Raw genomic sequence first — 25,032 nt, forward strand, 5'->3', positions numbered from 1 at the left:
GAAAGGGAGAAAATGGAATTGATTCCATTTGCATCAGTAGATGGAAGTCTGATGTATGCACATACTTGTACTAGATCAGATATCAGTTATGATACGCGTTTTCCTCACGTTTAAATTACCGCAAGTATACAGTATCGCATTTTGCAGAACAGTGGTTCCGGATATCGATCCACAGGGACCTTGTAGATTCACATGCTGAGTAGTGTAATTATATTATCGTTATATTATCTAGCCAATCGTAAATATTTGGAATGGTGATAAACCCTAATTTATAAGCATGCAAGATCGTAAACATACAAATAGAGAATGTACGTAAATAAAGTAGCGACAACTCAACGCGGGGGGACTTCGATTTAAAAGGGACTTCTAAGGCTAAATCTACCTATGTATAATCAACAACGATCTACATATCCATTTTCTAACGCCACATTCCTATTCGTTAACCCATACGCTAATGTAATCTAACCCTCGTCTCCAGTGTAGTTAGAGTCTACCCACAAATCCGATGTCTCCGTTCAGAACCTGCTATTAAGAGAGCATTTAGGTCAAGTCCTTAAGGGCTACCCGAAGTGCATCACGTCTCCGTTTCTACACCCCAAGCTATGTTTTCCTAACTTCAAACAAGAAATCCTCTCTCGAGTTCATTTCTATTTAATATCAATCCGAGAGCTGATCAAACAATCAGAAGCATTTAATACAGGAAAACATAAACGAAATCGAAACACGGCAAATAGATAACAAAAATGACGTTCGAAATCAATATATACAAGGCCTCATTACCCTAGAAGAAAATGTTCTTAGTTCATAACAAACATAGAGTCAAAAGAATGTACAAAAGAAATAAAGAACAAAACGTAAAGAAATTGCGTAAGAAAAACCCAAGTCGAAACCCCCGTTGATGATTCCCGCGAAGAACTGTGAAAACCGTAAAAAGTCGAAGAATAATGAAGAATGAAAGGGCCTTTCTATTTATAGTGAAATGCAAAGCTTCCTCAAGAAGCTTTGCAAACAAAATATCTTTTCAAAAGGCGTGCCCAAATCGCGATCTAGGTTGTCTGGATCGCGATCTGGCAGCCTCGGGGAACTGCCCACCGCCATGCCAGATCGCGATCCGGAAATGTGTATCGTGATCTGGGTCTTCAACAACTCAGCACTGTAAGACCCCTCAGATCACGATACGGAGTTCTGGATCGCGATCTGGGTCTTGAGTAAAAAGTCTTCTGTGAACACCCCCAGATCGCGATCTAGGATGTCAGATCGCGATCTGGGTTTTGATCCATTTTCGTTCTGTGACAACCCCCAGATCGCGATCCATAGATGTCAGATCGCGATATGGGTCTTCTTAGCCCCAAAATTGGCTTGAAAATACGGTTTCACTTTCAAATAGCTTCGACTCGGCAAAAATATCTAAAAAAACCTAAAAATAGAAAAAAAAACAAGAAACGAAATAATATATACAAATAAGCCAAAACTCGGACGAACGAAGACCAAAACTCGAAGATTTGATAAGCAAAAATCGTGCAAAACGAACACTTATCGTTATGCAGTGGGTGTACTTGGTAGATGCCAAAGTAATCCGGGATGGAACACTGGAAAGCAGCAAAGAAGGTTATGAGGTATCTTTAAGGAACAAAGGATTAAATGCTTACTTATAGCCATAGGAGATCGGATCAATTAGTGGTTATTGGTGCTTATTAGTTTGTCCACCCACCGAAGAGCAGAAAGTAGTGGTAAGAAATTGACTCACTTAATACTGCTACTGTGATCAACGACCGTTTAGGTTATAAGGATCAGGCAACACGAAGGACGTTAGAAAAAGTGAGAGATACAATGTCCCAGCTGGACATTAGTTTTATTATCCCCGTCAGGAAGAAGAAAAACACGAATGCCGATGCATTGGCGAATTTAGGAAGACTCGACGTTAATATCACGAGTATGAAGGTCGTCGAAAATTAAATCGTCTGAGGTGAAAAAGTATAAAAACATGTATAACAAACAAGTGGAAGTGGACAAGAAGAGATTGTAGCAATTTTATTTCTTGCTTTTGATCTATGTTATGGAAACAAATGTCGGTGAATTATGGATAGGTTGGATGTTTTTTTGTAATTCAGTCTAAGGACGGGAGTTTCGTAATTTACCCTAAAATATATAAATGAACTATTTACTACCAAAGTTTTATCTATTTCTTTTCTTTTTCTATAAATGATTATTTCAACTAGGGGTGGAAATTGGACATGTCGCATAGGCATTAGTGTTTCCGGAAAAAAAATGGAATCTTTTTTTTTCGGAAGTGAAAAACAATTCCAATTCCATTCCGGAAAAGTCAAAAATCGGAATTTTGGAAGTTGACATTTAAAAAATTGTTCCAAAATTGAATTTGTTTTATTAGAATAGACCAAATTCGAAAATTTCCAATATTTAGTAACCTAAAGTGCACAAATACACAATAATTTTGATATTATAAGTGTATTTTTAGAAAAATATCGGAGTTTTCAAAATTATTTTCATGAATTGAAATCAGATCGAAAATCGTAATCTTATATACCTTCCAATTCCAATCAGAAAATACCAAAAAGAATTGAAATTGAAGTTTACTACCAATTTTCAGACAATTTTGGGAAAATTCATTGCGAACATTTATATTTTTAACGTCATATTTTGTTGAAATGCTCAACTTTCAGAAGTTCACTACCAAAATTATGTGTGCCACGCCTACATGCGCCTGACGCTTTTACGTGCGCCACGCCACACTCCTTTTTTTTTCCTCTTTCCGTTTTATTTTTTGGCTGCCAGCGACTTTTTTTTTTCCCTCTTTCCATTCTTTTTGGCTACCTCACATGATTTTCTCAAATGAGGTGGTTCGTACTAATGTTTTTCAATTTTCTATCACGTGAACACATTTAAAACATGCTTCGTTATCTGAAAGATTCACACTCTTATCAAAAAATACACTAATAAAAATATTTGATTATGTAAAAGATTCACACCCTTATCCAAGTACTTGTATATGTTAATTGATTAATAATATTGACTATGTTAAAAGATTCTGCCCGAAAAATATTTTTCTAAGTTAAAATTAATAAAATCATTTTAAGATTAACAGGTTTTAAATTTTTATCAATAGAAACAGATAAGATTGAAGAACTTGAACACGATGATTTAATTAACACATTTGCATCTTTAAAAGCGAGAAAAAAAAATTTTTTACACAAATAACATTGAACGGTATGAGCATAATTACAAAAAAAATGATAAAAAAGGATCGCGAAAAATACAAAGTTGACTGCGTACCTCAATGAGACGTGGTAATTTATAGGGAATTGTTTTTCCGAGGTTGGACTAGTTATGTACAACATTTTGATGATAATTACAGGTACGCGTTATTTCAATTATGCTTAGAATCAATTTCTATAATATTTATTTAATGTTTTTTTTTGTTCTACGTCTGATTGTTTTTGTACTAGAATAGGGTGAAGGGTAATCATTCTCATCGAAAAGTTGGTTCAAATCGTCGACTGGAGGACTTGACACTACACGAACCATGTTTGATTCGCAAGTTTCGACTCTAATCAATTAGTTGAAGGTGAATTTTTGTTCTTAGCCAAATTTTAATTGGATCTGTGTTTTCAAGATTCGATATGCATTATGACACATGGTGCATTGAAAAAAATTGGAAGTAGAGTGCAAGACCGCGATGCAGAAAGTTGTTAGTTGTACACACCTTCTAAGGTGCACGTATATACTCTCGTGTGTGTGTGTGTGTGAAATTCCTCAAAAATGTTGAATAAGAAAAGAGACAACCCCAATTACACCCTAACCGAACCGAAATAATGGAAAAATAATTTCGATTTTTTTCGGTGAAAAATGAGGAGATTGAGGATTACGTGAAAATGAAAAATGACATGAAGTACAAGCGTAACACCCTTCATCCAGACACAACCCATTTAGATGAGCCATCACAAGTTAAGCCCAAGGGACAACCTAAGAATAATCCGACAAAGACTCCAGATGAAAGCACACAATGAAATCCTCTTCGGCTTTAAGGGGTCCTCAAAGTACGACGACAGGAGGAACACATAAAGAATCTGATGCTTTTATATATCCTCGTACACGAGTAATCATTTTTACTCATTCTTCCATTATTTTATCGTAGCCACCATAATGTCCTATGTTAATGTCATGCCCGATGGCAACATTTGGTACATAAATTGTATACATAATTGAAGAAATATGGCCCGAATTCTACAGGGGCTTGATTGCTAAGTTGTATGAGAATTTTGATTTTTACGCGAGTATGAACGGTGATGGTGAATCATGTCTAAGAGCAGTTTTTGGTATTATCTTCAGATGCAATGGTAGTATTGTTATCTCCAAGAGGGTGTTCTACTTATCTCCCTCTTCTTATGAGTTGTGGAACATTAGGAAACTTAGTTTTAGATTTATATGTTTAGGATTGTCCGGCAAAGACTAGAATCTACTATCCACATGAAAAGAAATTGGACCATCAAACAATTTCTGGATATTTTATTCGTTCTCCATTAAAGTCGAAAGGGTATAGATTTTATTGTCCTAACCATAGTACGGAAAAACTTGAAACTGGAAATGCCATTTTTTTTTGAGAATGGTGAATTTTGTTGGATTGTTGAATCAAGAAAGGTAGAGCTTGAGGAGATTAGGGTGGATATTGTACCATCTTATTCCCCTCAAGATAGCTTAATCTATTCACTAAGCCATTAAGATCTCATCATTGACGATATTGTAAAACCACCACAACCGGTAGCTGTGAGAATCTCAAAAGCAAAGAAAATATGCCATATCCGAGAACTATGTCTACAAGTATTTGATTTTGATATTGGTATGCAAAATGATTCAATTATATATTCCTAAGCCATGGAAAGTAAAGATGATAATAAATGGATTGATGGCATGAACGAAGAGATGAAATCAATGGACTAATAACGGTGTCTAGGTTCTTGTCGAATTGCCTAAAAATAGTAAGAAAGTCGGTAGTAAATGAGTTTTCAAGACCAAACGTGACTATAAGGGAAATATCGAAAGATTTAAAGCCAGATTAGCGGAAAATATTTCACTCAAAATGAAAGCATTGATTATAGAGAGGCTTTATCTCCAGTATCTAAGAAATAATTTTTATGGACCTTGTAGCTCATTAAAATTTCGAGTTGCACCAAATGGATGTAAGAACTGTTTTTCTGGATGAGAATTTAGATGAAGATATTTCTATGGACCAGCCTGAATGATTTGCCAAACAAGGAAAATAACATTTGGCCTGTAAATTAAAGAGATACATTTATGAATTTAAACAAAATTCTAGACAATGGTATATAAAATTCAATGACATCATTACTTCCTTTGGATTTAAGAAAAATATTTTTGATCAATGTATATATCTAAAAGTCATTGGGAGAAAGTTGAGCTTTATAGTTTTGTATGTCGATGATATTTAACCACGATGTAGTAATCTTGGTTTACTGCTCGAAACCAAGAATTATTTTTCCAAGAATTTTAAGATGGTCGATATGGGTGAGACAAATTGTGTTATTGGGATAGAGATCTTTACAGATCGATCTCGAGAATTGTTAGAATTGTCTCATAAATGATATATCAATCGAGTTTTGGAAGATTTAATACGCAGTTTTGTTGGCCATTAATGCACATATCACGAAATGTGATAAGTTAAATGAAAAACAATGTCCAAAGAATGATTCAGAAAGGGAGAAAATGGAATTGATTCCATTTGCATCAGTAGATGGAAGTCTGATGTATGCACATACTTGTACTAGATCAGATATCAGTTATGCAGTGGGTGTACTTGGTAGATATCAAAGTAATCTGGGAATGGAACACTGGAAAGCAGCAAAGAAGGTTATGAGGTATCTTTAAAGAACAAAGGATTAAATGCTTACTTATAGGAGATCGGATCAATTAGAGGTTATTGGTTATTCAGCCTCAAACTTGTGGGTTGTTTAGATAGTAAAAAGTCCACATTCGGGCTTCATATTTCTACTACCTGGTGGAGCGAATCTCTTGAAAGAATATAAAGTAAAGTATTATTTTTTCTTCCACAATAAAGGCCGAGTTTGTTGAATGTTTTTAGGCTCTGAGTCATGCACTATGGCCACAAAATTTTATCTATAAGGTTGTTGACTCTGTTTCTAGTCCTTTGAAGACACGTTGTGATAACATCACGTCCATTTTCTTCTCTAAGAATGAAGTATTCCAATGGATCCAAGCACAAGGATCTTAACTACTTGGTCATTAAAGAAAGAGTTCAGGAACAACAAGTCTCAATAGAAAATTTAAATACAACTCTTATGGTTGTTGATTCATTAACCTAGAGTTTGTCTCTAAAGACATATGAGAAACATGGTGTTAGAAAGGGTCTTTTGAACAATCCATGATTTGATGAGTAGTGATTATATAATTGACACTTCATTTATTTAATCAAATATTTATGTTTTACTATTTCCAATTATGTGTGAACATATTATATTTTGAATTTAATATAACATGATTTGACCTAATAAAACAAGATTAAAGGAGCAATTATGGACTAAAATAGTAAAGGTTATTAGTGGTGTTATACATAGAAGGGAATGTGATGAATGAATTATATGATCGCTATAATTCACATTATGTACAATCATGCTGCATCTAGTGACTCACAAACGAATGGGACCTCGTCGAATAATGGAACTAAGGACCTATGGAAGTATATTTGGCATTTGTCCTTACCACCAAAAATCAAGATTTTTGTTTGGAGGGCTGCATGGGATATTATCCCGACCAAGGGGGCGCTTTTTCGTCGTCATATTACCTCAGACCCGTTCTGCAACTTGTGTGGAACCCGAACAGAGACTACGGTGCATGCCTTGATCGGTTGTAGAGATCTTCCAAAGGTTTGGCAAAGCGAACCATTCAATATTGACACAACAACTGAACCGGTCTCTTTCCTTGGCTGGCTCGATAAGATGAGGAAGCATCTTTCGAAGAACTTGCTCTGCCTCGCCATGGTAATATGCTGGAAAGCGTGGGACTCGCGTCATAGGGAAGAAAATGGAGATATGGGTCTCCGAGGATGGGAGCTACGGAATTGGAGCGAGGATTATCTCAGCATGTACAGGTCGGCATGCTTAGAGCCAACTATCACCAAGAACCCTGCTCCACAAGTTCAGTGGACCCCGCCGCCAGAAGGAATAGTGAAAGTTAATTTCGACGCTGCATTCCCACCATCCCAGCCGCACTACAAGGTCGCCACGGTGGCTCGAAATTTCGATGGAGCTACACTCTGGTGGAGCGTCGCAACGTTTCCAGGCCATGTTCAACCAGTCGAGGGAGAAGCTCACGCTGCTCTCTTCGCAATCCAGCTTGCCCATGCAAAAGGTTGGCCGTCAATTATTATCGAAGGGGACTGTCGTCAAATTATTACGGCACTCCAAGGTGAAGACTTTTTGTTATGTCCTTACGGTGCTTATTTAGAAGACATTTGTACTCTAGCTTTATCTTTTTTTTCCTGTCGTTTTTCCTTTGTTCCTCGCTCTTGTAATAAGCTAGCTCATGGTCTTGCTGTATCCATGGATCTCGCCACGACTGAGGGTCTTTCTCTCCCTCCTCATTTGGCTTATCTAGCCTAATACAATTCCTTTCTCTCAAAAAAAACTTAATTTTCTTTTAAAAATTTGGATCATATGTCAAATATTTATATGAAGAACCCACTTAGTCAAATATAATTTTGTTTTTCTAAATCGATTTAGTAGACCAATTGGGAGAATGTTAGTTTATGTTTTATTTTAATTATTGATCCACTAACCTCTTATAAATTAATTAATTAATTAATTACGGGCTATTCAAATTATGAAATTAAGTTTGATTAATAGGTAATTGATTTTGTAATCTACAATTAAGTCCACGATGGTTGGAATTTATCTTCTGTTGTTACAAAGAATTGTGGCCCTCTTTTCTCGCCTAATAAATAAACTCCACTACTCTTCTCATCGTAGGGGCAATTGAGAAATTCCATCTCTTACAGAAAACTTAGTGAATTGTGAAAATACAGAGAAGGTGTACCTACGATTAAGGTTCTCACAAGGAAACTAGGAGGAGGATTAATGATTGCTATCATCGTTGTTTATGATCATTTCTTTTGGAATCTATGGCGAATGGTATTAATTTCAAGATTAAACTCGATATTGGTATGATATTGTCCAATATGGGTCAAACTCAATTGATTTTTCTCTTGGATTTTCTCAAAAATCCTCGTACAAATACAATTGTTATCCCCACATTATAAATCGTTAACCTTCTCGTATTAAATTGACGTGGGACTTGATTTGCACATCAGGTCCACAATATCAATACCTAAAAAATTTATAAGCTTGTGCATTTTTCTTTTTAAATTCCAAAATTATAATCCAAGTCATGTGCTCTTTCGGCAGAAAAAGTGAGCTAGGGATATTTATAAGTGAAATGTAAATATTTTATTTGTGGAATTGCACCTAAATGAATTTATTTATTTGTTTCAAGGCATTTTGGGCCAAGACTTCAGCTCAGGCCCATTAGAAAGTATATGGTTCAAGCTTTGTTATTCTATCGAAAAATATCGTATATCGTTTTCCTCCATATATTATAACGTGCCATTTACCATATCGTTTCGTAAGATATTTGACCAACTATTAATAGTACAAAATATATATCATATAATAAAAATAAAAATACAACAAACATGTAAAACTTAATATTTTAAAGTTAAACCATTCATTCAAAATAGATTTAAATTAAAGTTTTGACGTTAAATTATTAACCAGCATGACAAATACTTGGGCATGCCTGCTACTATGGGCAAAACCAAAAAAGAGATCTTCTCCTTCTTGCGTGATCGTGTTTGGTCCAAGATTAACGGTTGGGGGGAAAAACAATTATCAAAGGCTGGGAAAGAAGTTTTAATCAAGGCGGTATTACAGGCAATACCTTCATATATTATGAGTTGTTTCTTGCTACCAAACGGTCTTCTTCTAGAAATTGAATCGGCCATCCGACGGTTTTGGTGGGGGTCGGGAGCGAACAGAGGATTGGCATGGACATCGTGGAAGGAGTTGTGTCGATCTAAGGATCAAGGTGGGCTTGGTTTTAGAGATATGCGGACTTTCATTATTGCACTTCTTGTAAAACAAGCGTGGCGAGTTTTAACTAACCCGGATCTACTTCTTTCAAAAATTATCTCCGCTAAATACTTTCCACATGGCTATTTATTATCGGCGGATCTGGGGTCGCGTCCATCTGCAACATGGAGGAGTATTTGGACCGTAATCCCGTATTTGAAGATGGGCATCCGTAGAAGAATTGGCAATGGGGCGGATACTTCTATTTGGTCGGATCCTTGGTTACGAGATGGTGGTAAACTCGTGGTTTTCACAAGACGTCCAATTCACTCGGGGTTCCCTAATAGAGTCTCGGATATTATCGAACCAGAATCAGGCGAATGTGATTTAAAAATTTTACACGAAGTCTTTTGGCCGGTGGATGTTGAACGTATATTGGCTGTCCCGGTGGGAAGTGTTATGGCAAAAGATAGGTGGATATGGCATTTCTCTAAGCACGGTAACTTCACGGTTAGATCTTGCTATCACCACATTCTTTCTTGCGCTATGACTATGGTAAGTCGTCGAAGAAATGAGTCTGGTTCGTATAGTGGAGTACAGCAACAAAACTGGAAATATATTTGGCAACTCCCAATCCCACCAAAAATTCGCATGTTCCTTTGGCGACTGAAATCTAATATCATTCCAACCAATGCAGAATTATTTCGACGAAAAATCAGTTCATCGCCCCTTTGCAGCACGTGTCACATTGAAGAAGAAACTCCCTTACATGTCATTCTAAAATGCAGGGGTATGGAGAAGGTGTGGCGGAGTCACCCATTTGATACATTGGAAAGCCACAACTATTCATCAATATGGAACTGGACTAGAAAATTAAAGCAATCACTTGATGAGGAAAATTTCAATATTGCAATGGTGGTTGCATGGAAGGCTTGGGACAACAGGAATCGAGCTATGAAAGATGAAGAGGTTATTAAGTCATGTGATTTGGTCAGTTGGTGCCGCCACTTTTTAGCAGCTTATAAATCTGCACAAATTTGCCCAAATTCGAGGATGCGGGATATACACCCTAGTGTTTGGAAACCACCCCCTAGTAATGTGGTTAAATTAAATTTTGATGCTGCATTTCCAAATGGGGAAAGTTTCTTTTCGGTGGGAATGGTTGCTCGGGATAGTTATGGTTCTTGTCTCGGTTGGAAAGTAACACGCATACAGGGAAATCTTCAACCTGTGGAAGGAGAAGCATTGGCGGCGTTGAAGACGATCTCTATGGCCAAATCGATGGGCTTAACAAATATTATACTTGAAGGCGATTGCCTCCAAGTGATAAATGCACTCAACAGCAGGTAGTGGGAATTCTCATCGTTCGGAGCGTTTGTGGAGGAATGCCTCAATATTGGTGAAAGTTTTGATTCTTGTTCGTTTAATTTTGTTAAGAGACATGGAAACTTGTTAGCTCACTGTATTGCTCAAATTTCATGTACTGTTTCTATGGAGAGTATTGATCTCCCGTTGCATTTAGCGAATATCGCTTAATAAAATTCCCTTTTATTGTCAAAAAAAAAAACTAGGACAAAGTGAGTTTTTAGAAATGCTATTGTCGGTTTTATTATCTTTGCATTGCTAATATAAATTTAGTTTTTGTTTAATGTGATGTTGAACAAATTTGTTGGTTTTGATTCGGATAATAATAAAGTTTATCTCAAACATTTTCTTTTTTTATTTTCCTTTAATTGGAAAAAAAAAAAAACCACAATTGTTATAAAAAAGAATGCTGAAAATCACACAAATCACCCCAAAATGTGCTGAAAATCGCACAACCAAAATTGTGCTAAAAATCGCACAAATCACCCCAAATTATGCTGAAAAACGCACAAATCATCCCTAAATGTGCCAAAAATTGTCAAATCACCTCCAAAATAAATATCGTAACCCGTCGTATCGCGGTAGCAAGCAATATTTACCGGATTTGATTACAATACATACATATGCCGAGTTGTAACGTTTCCATAGAAATTTCTTGATACATATCACGATATTGACTACACTGGGTTTCAAGATGCTAAATATTAGATGGAAAAAAATATAAATAAAAAATCACTCTCTTCTTTTCAGACCCTTGTAACCTTTTATTTTCTTGATCACCATCTTTTTATTTTATTTGTTTTCATATCTTTATCACCTTTTCTGCACACATAACACTAACACATTGAATTTCGTATGTACATGTCTCAAGTATTATACTTCTTGCATAATAATTAATATAAAAAGAGGGAGCCAGGGCAGATGAATCAATTAAATGTACACAAGGACAATTTTCCTCTAGCCCAATAAAAGTGGCCCTACGTACCCTCTGTACGAATTATGAAGAAAAATAAACTAAATTAGAGAATAACAAAATAAATTATGTCACGTGAAATTATTGATATCAAGGGAGCAAAAATTGTCAGTTTCACTTGCTGCATGTGACCTAATTCCCCTGTTTCTTATAAATGTTTACCCCCACCCCCACCCCCACCAACTTGGGGGTGGGGGTGTCCAATTCTTTGAATTTTACAGCCTTCTCTAACACTACTATAGTTATGGCCGACCTTCATTTATTTTACAGACGAAATTGCTGACTTTCATGCTTGATTTGACTACGGTTTTCGTTAGCCTGGGTTTGGCAGCGGTTGTCCACGTGGGGAGGTCCGAGCTGGGTGTATTGAGTGGCCCACAATCGAATATCGTGGGTGCTTGTGTGTGCTGAATGCCGAATAAGGTTAGTGTTTGCGCATGTGTCAATGAGTGTTTGGTGTGTGAGTGTGAGAATTTTGAGTTCTTTGTACCCAAGTTTTTTCTCACAAAGCCATGCATGTAGAAAAACAAGTATATGGTGTGGTTTGTGTGTGTGAATTTGAAAAATAATAATCAAGATTTTGAGTTTTCCTTAAAGAAAAGTTAATATTTTCACAAATTGAAAGTCAATCAAAAGAAAGGATTTTGTTCATTTTTGTGGCAATACAAATTCTTGTGTTCTTATGCCGAAATATGGATCATTTTAGTAAGTCGACATAAATAATGTACGGTAGAATACCACGTGCCAACTGTACAGTCTATACTGTACCGAATGGTACGGTATATTGAACATTCGTATACCAAAATATTAGGTACGGCAACGTTACAGAAAAATCAATACCACAGCATACAAATGGTAGCATACAAATGATAGATGGTATTAAGCCTAGAGTTTGGCAACCGTACCGAACTCACCCATATTCATAACTTACCAAATGAAAATATGTGTTCAAGTTTGGTTCGTTAACAAATCGAGCTCAGGTCCCCCAAAAACATATTACTATCATTATATATTGATGTTTTTTTTTCCCTACTATTACGGATTTGCTTTTTATTTTTATTTACAAATGCTTATGTATCGGTCAATATCAAAAAAAATAAAAGTATTATTTCTACGTTTTAATCGTAAGTTTATATTCTAACTAATCTTATAAAATATTTTTTACAATCTCAATTCCTAAGCTCTATTAAAATTCACGATAAAAAGTAATTTAACATTAAAACAAGAAAGTATTTTTCCTTTGTGAAATTACATTCTTCTTCATAGGGGTGGGAACGAGCCGAGCTCAGCTCTTTTGGCCAGCTCGAGCTCGAGCGCGAGTCCATGTTGCCGAGCTCAAGCTCAAGCTCGAGCTCATCGAGCCAATTTTTTTTTGCTCGAGCTCGAGCTCGAGCCAATTTTGGCGAGCTCGAGCTCGAGATCAGGCTAATTTAATTTTTTTATTTATTATTATTTAATTTTTTTATTAAAATCATTTTATTTTTTATTAAAAATTATTCATAGGAAAATAAAAAAAATATATAAAATAAATAATGAACTCGGTTATATATTTTTTATTTTTTCTATTATTATTATTATGTATTTTATATTATTATGAATTATTTAAGTAATATAGGTTTGTTTCTATTTAAATACTAGATATATATTGACTATTTACTATTTAGTTAATAATAATAATAATAATAATAATAATAATAATAATAATAATAATAATAATAATAATAATAATAATAATAATAATAATAATAATAATAATAATAAGAATAATATATATATATATATATATATATATATATATATATATATATATATATATATATAAAAGGCAGCTCGCGAGCTGTCGAACAACTAATTTTGGGCTCGAGCTCGAGCTCGTCCGAAGCTCGAGTTTGAGCTTTTTTCGAGCCGGCTCGGCTCGTTTACCACCCCTACTTCTCCATGTTTTGAGTTTTCAATATATCAAACTTCTATATCCTATTCCAAGTTTTCCTTAAACACTTCTACTCATTCAATTAATCCGCGTACATTACACAATCTTTTATTTTGAGGAGTTCTAGTGATCATATTTTATAATACTATATTAAAATTTATTTTATTTTATTATTGCCTATAATTTTTTTTCTTATTTGTTGTTTTTTTTTTTCACAAATATCCCTAAAATAACTCTGGGGCGCTGCCCTTGAAACACCGATTTTTCATTATCCGTCTCAGATTCTCGGTCTCACCAACCAAAAAATCAGGCTTCTGCCTCTGACTACATGAATAGCTGCACTCCGTGTCAAATCGTAGCTTAAATTGAGGTAAATACATGAATAGATGCACATTCTTGTATCCAATGGTTTTTGCACATCTAAGGTGGTTTGTTGTTCGATGACAGCGGCAGCGAGCGGGAGAGAAGTAGGGGATGCCGCAATAGTTTAGAAGCTACGGTAGAATTCAAAATGGAAGAGAAGGAGAAAAAAAAACGGAAGGAGAAAATTAATAAATAGGAACTCGGAAGCATTATAGCAAAATAATTCACCAAAATATCCTTATTATTATATATTTCTCAACTAATTATGTTTCGATCAATTAACACCGATAAAAGGTACAATTAAGAAGTGCATGCAACTATTACATATTGAAATTTTAAAGTGACAAAATAATAATTTAGAAAAATAAAAAGTCTTCAAACAAATGCGCCTACAATTGAAGCATTAACTATAAAAAAAGCTAGCCTTCAATAGTAGTTGTGAAAATATATATGTAGTAGGATTTGTGGGGATCACCAAATTTAATTGGAAATCTTCAACATTGAAATAAACACATGAAAAAGATTGGGCTGGTTGTTGAACCAGTATTTAATTATTATTATTTCAATTTCAATATTCCAGCTGGCTGATGTAGAGTTGTCTCTTTTCTTTTACAATATTTTTTTAGTCTAAATATTCCACATTTAATATGTAATATTGTACCTCAACTATATATCTCTCTGTACGAAGTTATATTAATTATTATGATAGCTACCTTTGTTGGTTATTTCATATTTGTGGTTGGGAAGCGTTGTACTTTTATTCCATCTCAAGTGGAACCAAATTTCCCATTTTCATTTTATACTAATTAGCAATGTTTTGAAAACTGGAGCAGACTTGCTGATTCGAGCGGTTGAACCGCGAATCGGCTGGTCATCCGTCCCGATTCTATTCGTAAAGCCGTAAACATGGAAATGCCTAAAACCCGGGTCACACACTAAGAATCAGAAAAAAAAAACCTGATTGAACCCACAAAATCAGGAACCGGCCAAAAAATCGGGTTTTTGTCAAAAAAAAAAAGTTCAAAACAAACAAATTAATAGACGGAAATCGATCTTCTTCTAGATTTGGGGCAACGTATTAGTTATTGTTTTATTTTTTTTATGTTTTCTTAAAGTTTATAAGTTTTTATAAAGATATATTAGCATGCAAATATTCAATGATGATTTCGCTTGGTTGAAAATTTATTCACATAAACTTTTCATTTAAAATATACGTCTCAGAAATTTATTTGTATATTTATATATTTTAAGAAATTTCTTTTTTTTTCTACAGAATATTTTTACGTAATGTCAATAATTTTTTTTAAAGGGTAAAATTTGATCTAAATTATTTGTAATTTAATTTTACTTTGAGTGATTTAAAAAATTAATTATAGTCTTTATGTTGATGTTAATGTTAATGTTAATTTTAATTATATATATATATATATATATATATATATATATATATATATATATATATATATATATATATATATATATAAATAAATAATTTAAGAACCTGGTTGGACCGCGGTTGAATCGGCCAACCGTGACTCAGCTAACTGTCCGGTTCGGTTTTAAAAACATTGCTAATTGGTTTCATACAAGCATGTATCTGAGACTTTGAGGACTAAAGACGAGTTTTGAAGATTGTCTTGAAATGAAACCCTTGAATATATATCTTTTTCCATGAAAAAACAAAGCTTATTTTTATTTAAAATAAAAGTTAGTAAATTTACACCAACTCATCCTTATTAGATATCTAATCAACATATAACAAAGAGAAGTATTGGTTTATTGATCTAGGAGATATTTAACTAATAAATAATACTTTAAATAATCTATTTATGACAATCGATGTAACGAACTACGTTTTACCCTCTCGATGTCCTTCGTAAAATACTATTTTTGCTTTATAAACTTCAAAGTTGTTAGAATACATACATTCTTCCATGCAAATAGTTCAACACTTTACTTCATTTGTAATTAACTACTAATACTTGTTATACTACTCTTACTGCAGAAAATAAATCATCTCTCTTAACCGGTGTTTTTTTATTGATGCACGAGTATTAAGAAAACTAATAAATTAATAATCGCGTGGATCATAAGTAAAGTTTTAAATTGAATAATATGATTAAATATTCTTTGAATTAATTTTCTCTCATTCACCTAATAACAAGAGCAAATTTTCGAAAGAATTAATTGTGTATTATGAACGGCTAAAAAAGTAGTGTATCATTAAAATTTTAAATGACAGTCTGAAAAAGCAAAATCTAAAAAACGACAGTTGTTAATTATATAAGAATAGATAATTATATATAATATTATGTTAGACTGGGTTTGGCAACAATTGTTCAGGTAGGAAGACTCGTGTACGAGCGACCTACATCAAATGTCGTGGGTATTTGTATATATTGATCAGACTAGAGACTAGAGTTAGTGCATCTCCTGACACCAATTAATTTTATGACAACCGACCATTTTTAATTGGATTTTTTCAATTACGGAGCTTAACTTAAAAGAAAAAAAAAGGAAGTAAGATGATAGAAGGAAAATAAAAAGAAGAGATTAATTATCTAGAAAATTGATTTGATTCCCACACCTTAATCTTAATTGGGCCCACGTTAATTAGTATGGCTAAATGCTAATTCATGCAAGATCTTGTAATTAAGAAACATAATCATGTCTAAATCAACACAGATTTGCAAAGAAAAATCCTTCCCGCTAAACATGTCTAATCACGTTTGAGGAAATTTGAAAACATGTCTATAACATGTCAGGGAAAGTACAAAACGACGTGGTTTTGGGGGTCCCACTTACATCTGCTCCCACTCACAAATACTTTAAATCTTGGCGCCATTTTAGAATGGTCAAAAAGGGCAGAAAAGAAAATTTCGAAGGGGGAAAAAATGGTGGCGTGGGTTTTCTTTTTACTCGTAGATAAAGTGTTAATATATATCTACCTGAAAAGCCGTGCGGTATAAAATAAAATGGTTTATCTAGCTGTGGCTGTTATGGTAGGCTCGAGCTGTTCAAATATTTTCTTTTTGCTCGAGCCGAAGCTTATTTTGGTTTTTTTTTTTTTTTATTAAAAATTATTTATATTATAATTAAAAAAAATGACTTGTGAGCCAGGTTGTGAGTTCGCGAATAACTAAGAAAATGCTCGAGTTCGAGTGGTTAGAAAGTTCGAGTACGAATTCGAGCTTTTTTTCGAGTCCGGCTCTCATTGAGCTTCCTAGTCAGCTCAGCTCGTTTACCACCGCGAATTGTAAAGGTCGTTAAAATACATCAAAATCATATTTTTCTGTACAATACATATATACAGGGATATACGTAAAAACATGTATTAATTACATACACTTACTATATGATTGATGAATACATGGTCGATCCCAATGTTCGAGAGGCTTAAGGTTAACAAAGTATTAAAAAAATGTATTAATTACATTTGTTAAAAAAAATCCTACTAAATAAATATGTATAAAAATGTTTAACAAAGTATTATATTTTTAATTTAAAAGTCTTAGATAAAAATTAAAATAATAGTATAGTTGTATTCTTTAGAGGCCTATAAAGATGAAAAAATATATATATTTAGAGTACTCATTTTTTGAGAATTTGCACTCAATGTGATAATCCTACCACTAGACCAAATGCTCTAACTAAAGAAAAAATATATAAAACTTTTTAATAATTTGAGACACTAAAAAAATAACAATTTTTAGATCACAAGACTTGTTGGCTTGTTTATACCATATTACATCCGGTGAAATACTATGAGTATATTTTTACCATTCATATATAAGTACACAAACAAACACATACACATATAGTGTGTGTAGCTCAGCAGTAAAATCCACGCGGTATAACCTCCATCATGTGTAGTATAGAAAAAATCTCGTTTTGCTTAACCATTTCAGCCCTAGCTAATTGAATGTTACTCAAGTAATTATTCAAGTTTCACATAGAATAATTAAATCGAAAATAGTCTTCGGTATCGTCCATGTGTCAATCAATTGAATAAGTATGTTAATTATATTGGCAAAGAAAATTCAAAATTCAGAACTTTGAATCTAAACTAATCTTTGAACTCATACAATGAATTTGAAGGAGTTGATGAAGGATTGTAGTAGCCCCATTACAAGACTTACCATACTAGTAGTAGCATTTCCATTATTTATGATCTATCATAATAATCTAATTAATTAGACCATCTTGACCAATGAATGCTAGGGTTAAGTTGACTAATGCCATAATTTCATTATCTTATGAAAAACATTGAATTAGTGAGAATGGTGTAATGTGAGTGTCAATAAAATTTAACTTCACTTATACTATATATGGTATTAATCGAAATTATCTCTCAAATCTCATGTGCACAAATGGAAAACCCATTGTTTAGAAATCCAGATCGGACTGGCTGGTTGAACCGGTAAAACTGCAACCATTGTCTTGTTCGGTCCGATTTGACCGGTTGAACCATAATATCGCAATTCGAGTGAAAATTAGGTTTTTCCCCCAAAAAAATGTGCACTTTAAAAAAAATTGGCTAAAACAACGTCATTTTACTGCTCAATTGAAAAAAAAAAGTATATCTAATTAAAAATAAATAAATTGGAAGACATATTATTTTAGATTATAATTTCAATAATATTTGAAATGATTAAACCGGGCCAGCCATAACCGAGTATCTTCTCCGGGTCAATGTCGGGTTCAGTTTTCAAAACATTGGGAAAATGGAAAACCTATTCACTCTTTAAAATATACCACTATGTATTAATAATTAATTGATGGCATGGTGCAGCAAAATCATGTAAGAAGTACGATTTGTTTTACACATCCTCAGTACTTAACTAATACATGTATGATTTAGATTCGGGTATTTGGCACTTTGCACCCTTAAATTACATGCCATTGGCACTTTGCACCCTAAAATTAGAAAAATGGCAGAATGCACCCTCCAATTACATTTTGCTTGCCAATTTGCACCCTAATTCATTTTTTGGCTAGAAAAGTGACTTGCTACCTGTTATGTGAGATTTGAATAGGGGCAGCATATTTTTTTCTTTTCTTTTATTGTTCACAAACTTCCATTTCTTTTATGATTTCTTAGATGATTACGAGATTAAATCCAACAATTAATTCAACCATCTCTTTGTGCCAAAGAGATAAACCAAACATTATAATATTCATTTGTAGAGTTTTTCTTATCTTTTTAGTTAAATATATACTCCATAATTACATATAAAAATTGATTTTTTTAGGCATTTGATTTTTTAACCAATTGATGTAATGAAAACAATAAAAGTAAACCTTTTTTTTACACACAAATAACCATAATATATACATAATTCTCCTTTTAAGTCCATATGAACAAGAAAAATTAAGTTTTATTATCCGTTTAAAATACTATCTAAGTGGTAAAAATTTATGGAATTGCAGATTGCATGACCTTTATTTGCATATACTATATTAACAAACATTAATTTTGATTGCATGCTTTTAATTGAATACGTATTTATTTTAAAATAAATAAAATATAAATTTATTCAAAATTGGAGTAAAGTATCCTTAGGCTCTTGATAGAGAACAATGAACGTTATAGTTATTCTTGGTCGGGTTTGGATATGTGAAATGGAGAAGATAAAATATATTTAAGTTTGTGAGAAATAAAGAAAGACAAATCCACCCATCTTCAACAGGTAGCAGGTCACTTTTCTAGCCAAAAAATGAATCAGGGTGCAAAGTGTCAAGCAAAATATAATTAAAGGGTGCATTCTGCCATTTTTTCAATTTAAGGGTGCAAAGTGCCAATGGTATGTAATTGAAGGGTGCAAAGTGCCAATTACCCATTTAGATTCTTAGATTTGTCAGATTTTATTTATCAAAAAATAATAATAACAAGAAAGAAAAAAAAGGGAATCAAATTTTATATTATACTTGTTTTGTGTGTCCTTTCACCCCCCTCCAGGGGTCGTTTAGATAATAATAATAATAATAATATGGCGATGGGTCAAACGACGTAGTATTCACGTCAAAGTTATACGCGGGCCCCACTTTGGAGGGTATCCAGTTGGCGGGAAGATTAATTACTCCGCCGCGCGCAAAATTCGCGCCCATTACAAAGTCAACCGTCAGTCCGTCACGGCGGCCAAAAACCGGCGGCGGCCGCCGCAGTGGGAATGATTGCGGTGGATCGGAGAAGTTAATGAATGACCAAGTGGTGGCGAGTACCGTTACAACTGCGTGTCACGTCTTTAGTTTTGGTAGGGAATTTAAAAAAGAGTGTGCCAACATGAGACATGATAGAATCGTGAAACTAAGTATTGCGAGGGTCGTGGTGTAATTAATTGGACATTAATTACAGTCGCATTTAATGTAGGACTACTAGACTTAAATCATGCATGCCTAATGGCTTCCACTAATTAATTAGATTTGTTTTACTAGTTTTAATCTAGTCAAAGTGTTAGATTTCTTTAAATATTTTTTTAATTAGATTTTGTTTCCTTGTCACTGTTTTTCCTTTTTTAATTAGTGTCTTTTGATTCATAGATCGTGGTAAATTATTGTCACCCCTGAGATATGGTCAATCACCCTCTCAATTATGAATTTTTTTACTCGTCCATTCTTGGGGTGTCAAATTTAGTGGAATTTTCTAGATAATATGAATATTCTCAAATTTGTACCCGGCCCGTTTTACTCTATTCGAGCTCCATATTTTGAAGCAAGATGGTCATTAGATGTGTTTTTTAACTTTTATATATATATATCAAATTGTTGCTGCAACTGCATTTTTGCACAAAACGAATACAAACTATAGAACATTCCACGGAATGTAGAATATTATGTCGAATTTGACACCATAAGGGTGGACGTGTAACAAGATAGTAACATACCCATAGTAAGTAGCGAGTCCACGAGAAGTTAGACGATACACCTGGGTATTTATAGAGAGTAGATTTGAACCGTAGATTTGATTAAATAACTACCCACTTATAAACACACAAAAACATGGGTGTATGTGTGCTTATGTGTAGATCTACGATCCAAATTAACTAAATGTAAATAACCATGTGTAACATCTAATTTTCCCGAATCCACATTTTGGCTGGAGTCCTCTTTATTACAATTTATGCCATTATGCCATTATATATATATATATATATATATATATATATATATATATATATATATATATATATATATATATATATATAATTTAGTGCACCTAATTTTTATTATTTCGTCCACCCACAGTTCAAATTAATGAAAAATAAAATCCTATTCTTTCTGTTTCATAGTTTTTGATTTTTGTCATCATTTATGCAAAATAAGGTTCTAATTTTTTTTGGGCGCTCCGACCAAACTTTTCGAACAGTTAAGCGCACTCTGTAACAAATTCCCAGACACGTCGTTGCTACCGGCATCATTGTAATTTATGTGGAATTAGCTTCAAATATACATATGGTTGACAAAAAACTTAATTGACTTTTGGAATCAATATTTAAACTCTACTTCACTTCATCACTCTACTCCTACTCAGTCAATTACGTTTCACTTTAATTAATTAATTAATTCCTCATTCATGTAGACGTTACATACTTTTCCGCTAAAGAATGAGTTATATATATATATATATATATATATATATATATATATATATATATATATATATATATATATATATATATATATTTTGTTGAAAAACTCAAATCCTAATACGAATTGCTAAAGTAAGAGAAAGGGACATGATTCGAACCCTAAACATCTACTCTAAAAGTAGAGACTATGTATAAACTCTTCTAACGAGAGTTGACCAATGAGATATATTTCTAATGTAGTCTTCTTACATAAGCCAATTTTATTTTATTTGGGAAAATCATCATTTTTTATACTATATGTTACTAAAAGCAAATATAAGCCACAATGATCAGCTGTAATATATAAGTAAATATTCAAATTTCTACATAATATATATTATCATATGTAATTTGCACAAGCAACTTAATTCGATAGTAAACTTAAAAATTGAGTTATCACATACATTTAATAGCATTTATTTAAAATTCATCTAAACCAACAATGGTTATCAAATTAATTATCAATTGAATATTTATGATTAATTTTATTTGTAACTGCCACATGTCATTCTAGAATTTGAATGTTAGGTGCATAATTATTCTCTATGACTTAATTTTAATGAATTTTTTTTTTTGATCCAAAGGGATGAAAATACTCCTAATTAATTTGTTTTTTTATCCAATGTTTAATCTCATTATTTCTAGACATAGAAAAAAAAAAGGTGATTGGTCTCAAAACTCATTGCAAATAAACTCATCTACGTGAGGTAATGGGCCACAACTCCTAATTAATTACTTACTAGTAGATAGATAAAGTTTGGTGAAATGGAGCAAACACAAGCACTACGGCCGGCATGCGGTGGTGGAGTGGTGGCGGCACGGCGGAGACAAGCATGCAACAAGGGAGCGTGTTTCTTGTAAGAACAAACACGTGATTGTCAGAACTAAAAAAGGGACCCATGTTTTAAGCCAAAACAATTCAATGAATCGTGGTTTTTCGTGTCTTCATTTAGCCGCATTTTTTCTTTTATTAATATATAAATAAATAAATAAATAAATTAATTAATTAATTAAAAAAAAAACACAGAAACATAAGCCTGATAACAGGTAGTGTGGTTCCACGACTCTTTTATGATATCAGATTTCAGGTTAGTGCTCTTGTAGTTGTTTGCCATGACGAATAGTGTTGACCGTTGACTATTTCCACGCACAGCCATGCATTTCTGCCACCCCTTTTATTTTATTTTATTAATTTATTTATTCTTTGTTTAATTAAGCCCTGCGGGGTTTAAAATAATATTAGATTCTTTAGCTAGTGTACAAGTTAGTAAAACTTTAATTTTAACAATATTTTTTTTTAATTTATTGAAACTATACTATAAAAAAAAACAATGAATGATCCGTCATTTAAATATTGCTAAGTACTTCATTAAGGTGCTGTTTATAAGTTTGTTGCTTTATGAACTTTAAATTTTAACTAATTATTTTGTGAAATATCTAAAATGTCTTTATAGACTGATCAATTTAGATAAATTAACAAGGGATTATAGGAAAACCCCTCATAAAAAACTAAATTAAAAAGCTTATTTAAACTAAAAAAATCGAACATACAAATAAAACGAAAATTAATAAAAAAAAAAATATAAAAACAAAGAAATTCAAAAAGATACTAAATTTGGGTAATTTAAATATTCCGCAGTTCAAGGGGTTATCTGAAATATGAGATTTAAATTTGAATTTATTTCTATACTTACATTCAATGAGGAAGTTTTATCGAGTAGCCCCAAATAACACTGATACAAATATCCAATGTTATTTTAAGATCGAAAACTTATTGCAGAATTTTTATTTTCTTTTCGAAATATTAACTTAAAAAAACTTATTTTAACATATATATAAATATAAACTGCATTAGTAGATATACTTTGAAATAGATTATTGAGATTATAACAAATATTCATAACCTCTATTTTTAAAAGCTTTGGAAACGGTCACTAGGATATAGCCTTAACTGTATATTATTATGATTTATGATATATTAGCCAACTGTTTATTAACCTTTTAAGATTGGGTTTTGAAATTTAAAATTAGTTAAACTTTATTTCAACGCGTTTCATCCAATTTTCCAACAGAAATAGGTAACATAATCATGGCACGTCGATACAAACCTAAGCATTAGGTTATATTAATTTATGCAATTAATTATATATCCACAACCCGCACGATGCTTACTGCACTAAAAGGCGAAAAATCTCTCGCCCATAGGATCTCGATAATTTTTTTATGAACGAACATAGATTATGGCGATTTATCGGTCTCATTAGGATAGCAGACCTGAGTCTGGTACCTACAAGAAACTGATTATTTACTGCATATTTTTAGTCGCTCGTTTGGTCACATAACAAGTATATATCCCAAATCACTCAAATAAAAAAATTGCATTTTTCGTCTTTCAAGTTTATCTTAGTTTCACATTTGGTCTCCTTATTAACAAATAACAGATTTAGTCCCTCATATTTTAATAGTTTAACATTTTTGGTTATTTTCGTTAGTACTAACGGAATCAAGCACATGTTCATCCCTCTCTTAACTGACGAACTAACAACAAATTGGCGAAAATTACAAAAAATATCAAATTGTTGAAACATGAGAGATCAAATGTATTTTTTATAAACATAGGAGATCAAATGTGAAACAAATGCAAACTTTAGGGAGGAAAACTGTATTTTTCCCTCACTCAAATAAAGTTATCTTATTATCCTAATTATTCCGGTTAAACAACCACCTCGAAGTTTATCCTATAATCCCGTTCGAAAAAAATAGAAATAATAGCATTTATTATATAAAATTATGTGTATTCTTTTTTTTTTTTAGCTTTTAAAACAATATTTGAAGTTTAGTGTGATATTAATATAAACATTTAACATCCTAATTAAGCTTAAGCCAACCCAAAATTGTTATTATGTTTTCCATTTAAAAAAAGAATGATGCTCTTTTGTATTGTTGATAAAAAGAAGCCAAGTAGTAAAAGAAAAACAAAGGAGTTCGTTATAAGCAAGTGGTTCGATCCGAGAAAACAACAAGAAAATCCGGCCGAAAACGACGGGCAGGCAAACAAGAGAAAAAGCCGATACGGGCGGTGTTGTCACGTGCACACGTCATCATTTTGGTCGGCAAATTTCTCCCATTTAAACAACTTCCCACAAAAAACCCCTCTTAATTACCGCCATAATTTATTACTTATTAGTAGGCCCCACCAAGCTTTAGGTAGATTCACCCACCCTCACATGCCTTTGTACTAAAAACTCTATTTCAAAATTAGGTATGGAAATTTTTGTTGCCTCCTTTGTTTCTCCCAATTTATTTCTTGCTACAACGAATTACGAATTAATTACATCGGGTATATCATTATCATCGTGTGTTCACACACAAGTACTTATTTTCATTTTCGTATGTAAATTGAATCGTAGAAAGAGAAGTTACAAATTACAATCGTCAATAGTAGAAAAACTAACATCACAAAAACAAGAACTAGGAATTAAATTCAGGGAACAAGACCTTCCCACGAAGAACGAGATGCCCAAGTGCCCGAAAAATGAGCACACTACAGTTATTCGCGCTCCTCGAAACAAATTTGAACCTCCACTTGGACCGAAGACCCCAGAATCATCGGATACGTTCAATATAAACTTTGGCTGTTCAGTTCAGGTCTTCCCA

General features: G+C 33.0%; 1 protein-coding gene across 1 annotated transcript; it reads left to right on the forward strand.

Moving 5' to 3' along the window:
* Window positions 1-6,653: 6,653 nt before the first annotated feature.
* Window positions 6,654-7,652, forward strand: LOC148770686 (uncharacterized). The gene has a single exon (XM_088818000.1). The coding sequence runs from the start codon at window positions 6,654-6,656 to the stop codon at window positions 7,650-7,652; it is 999 nt and encodes a 332-aa protein (XP_088674126.1).
* Window positions 7,653-25,032: the final 17,380 nt, after the last annotated feature.

Source organism: Erythranthe guttata, chromosome 5, assembly GCF_056151865.1.
Source record: "Erythranthe guttata isolate IM_541 chromosome 5, IM_541, whole genome shotgun sequence".
NCBI classification, from domain to species: domain Eukaryota; kingdom Viridiplantae; phylum Streptophyta; class Magnoliopsida; order Lamiales; family Phrymaceae; genus Erythranthe; species Erythranthe guttata.

What these genes read in the sequence shown, in the direction of transcription:
- LOC148770686 (XM_088818000.1), top strand. Translation starts at nt 6,654, where the DNA reads ATGTACAATCATGCTGCATCTAGTGACTCACAAACGAATGGGACCTCG.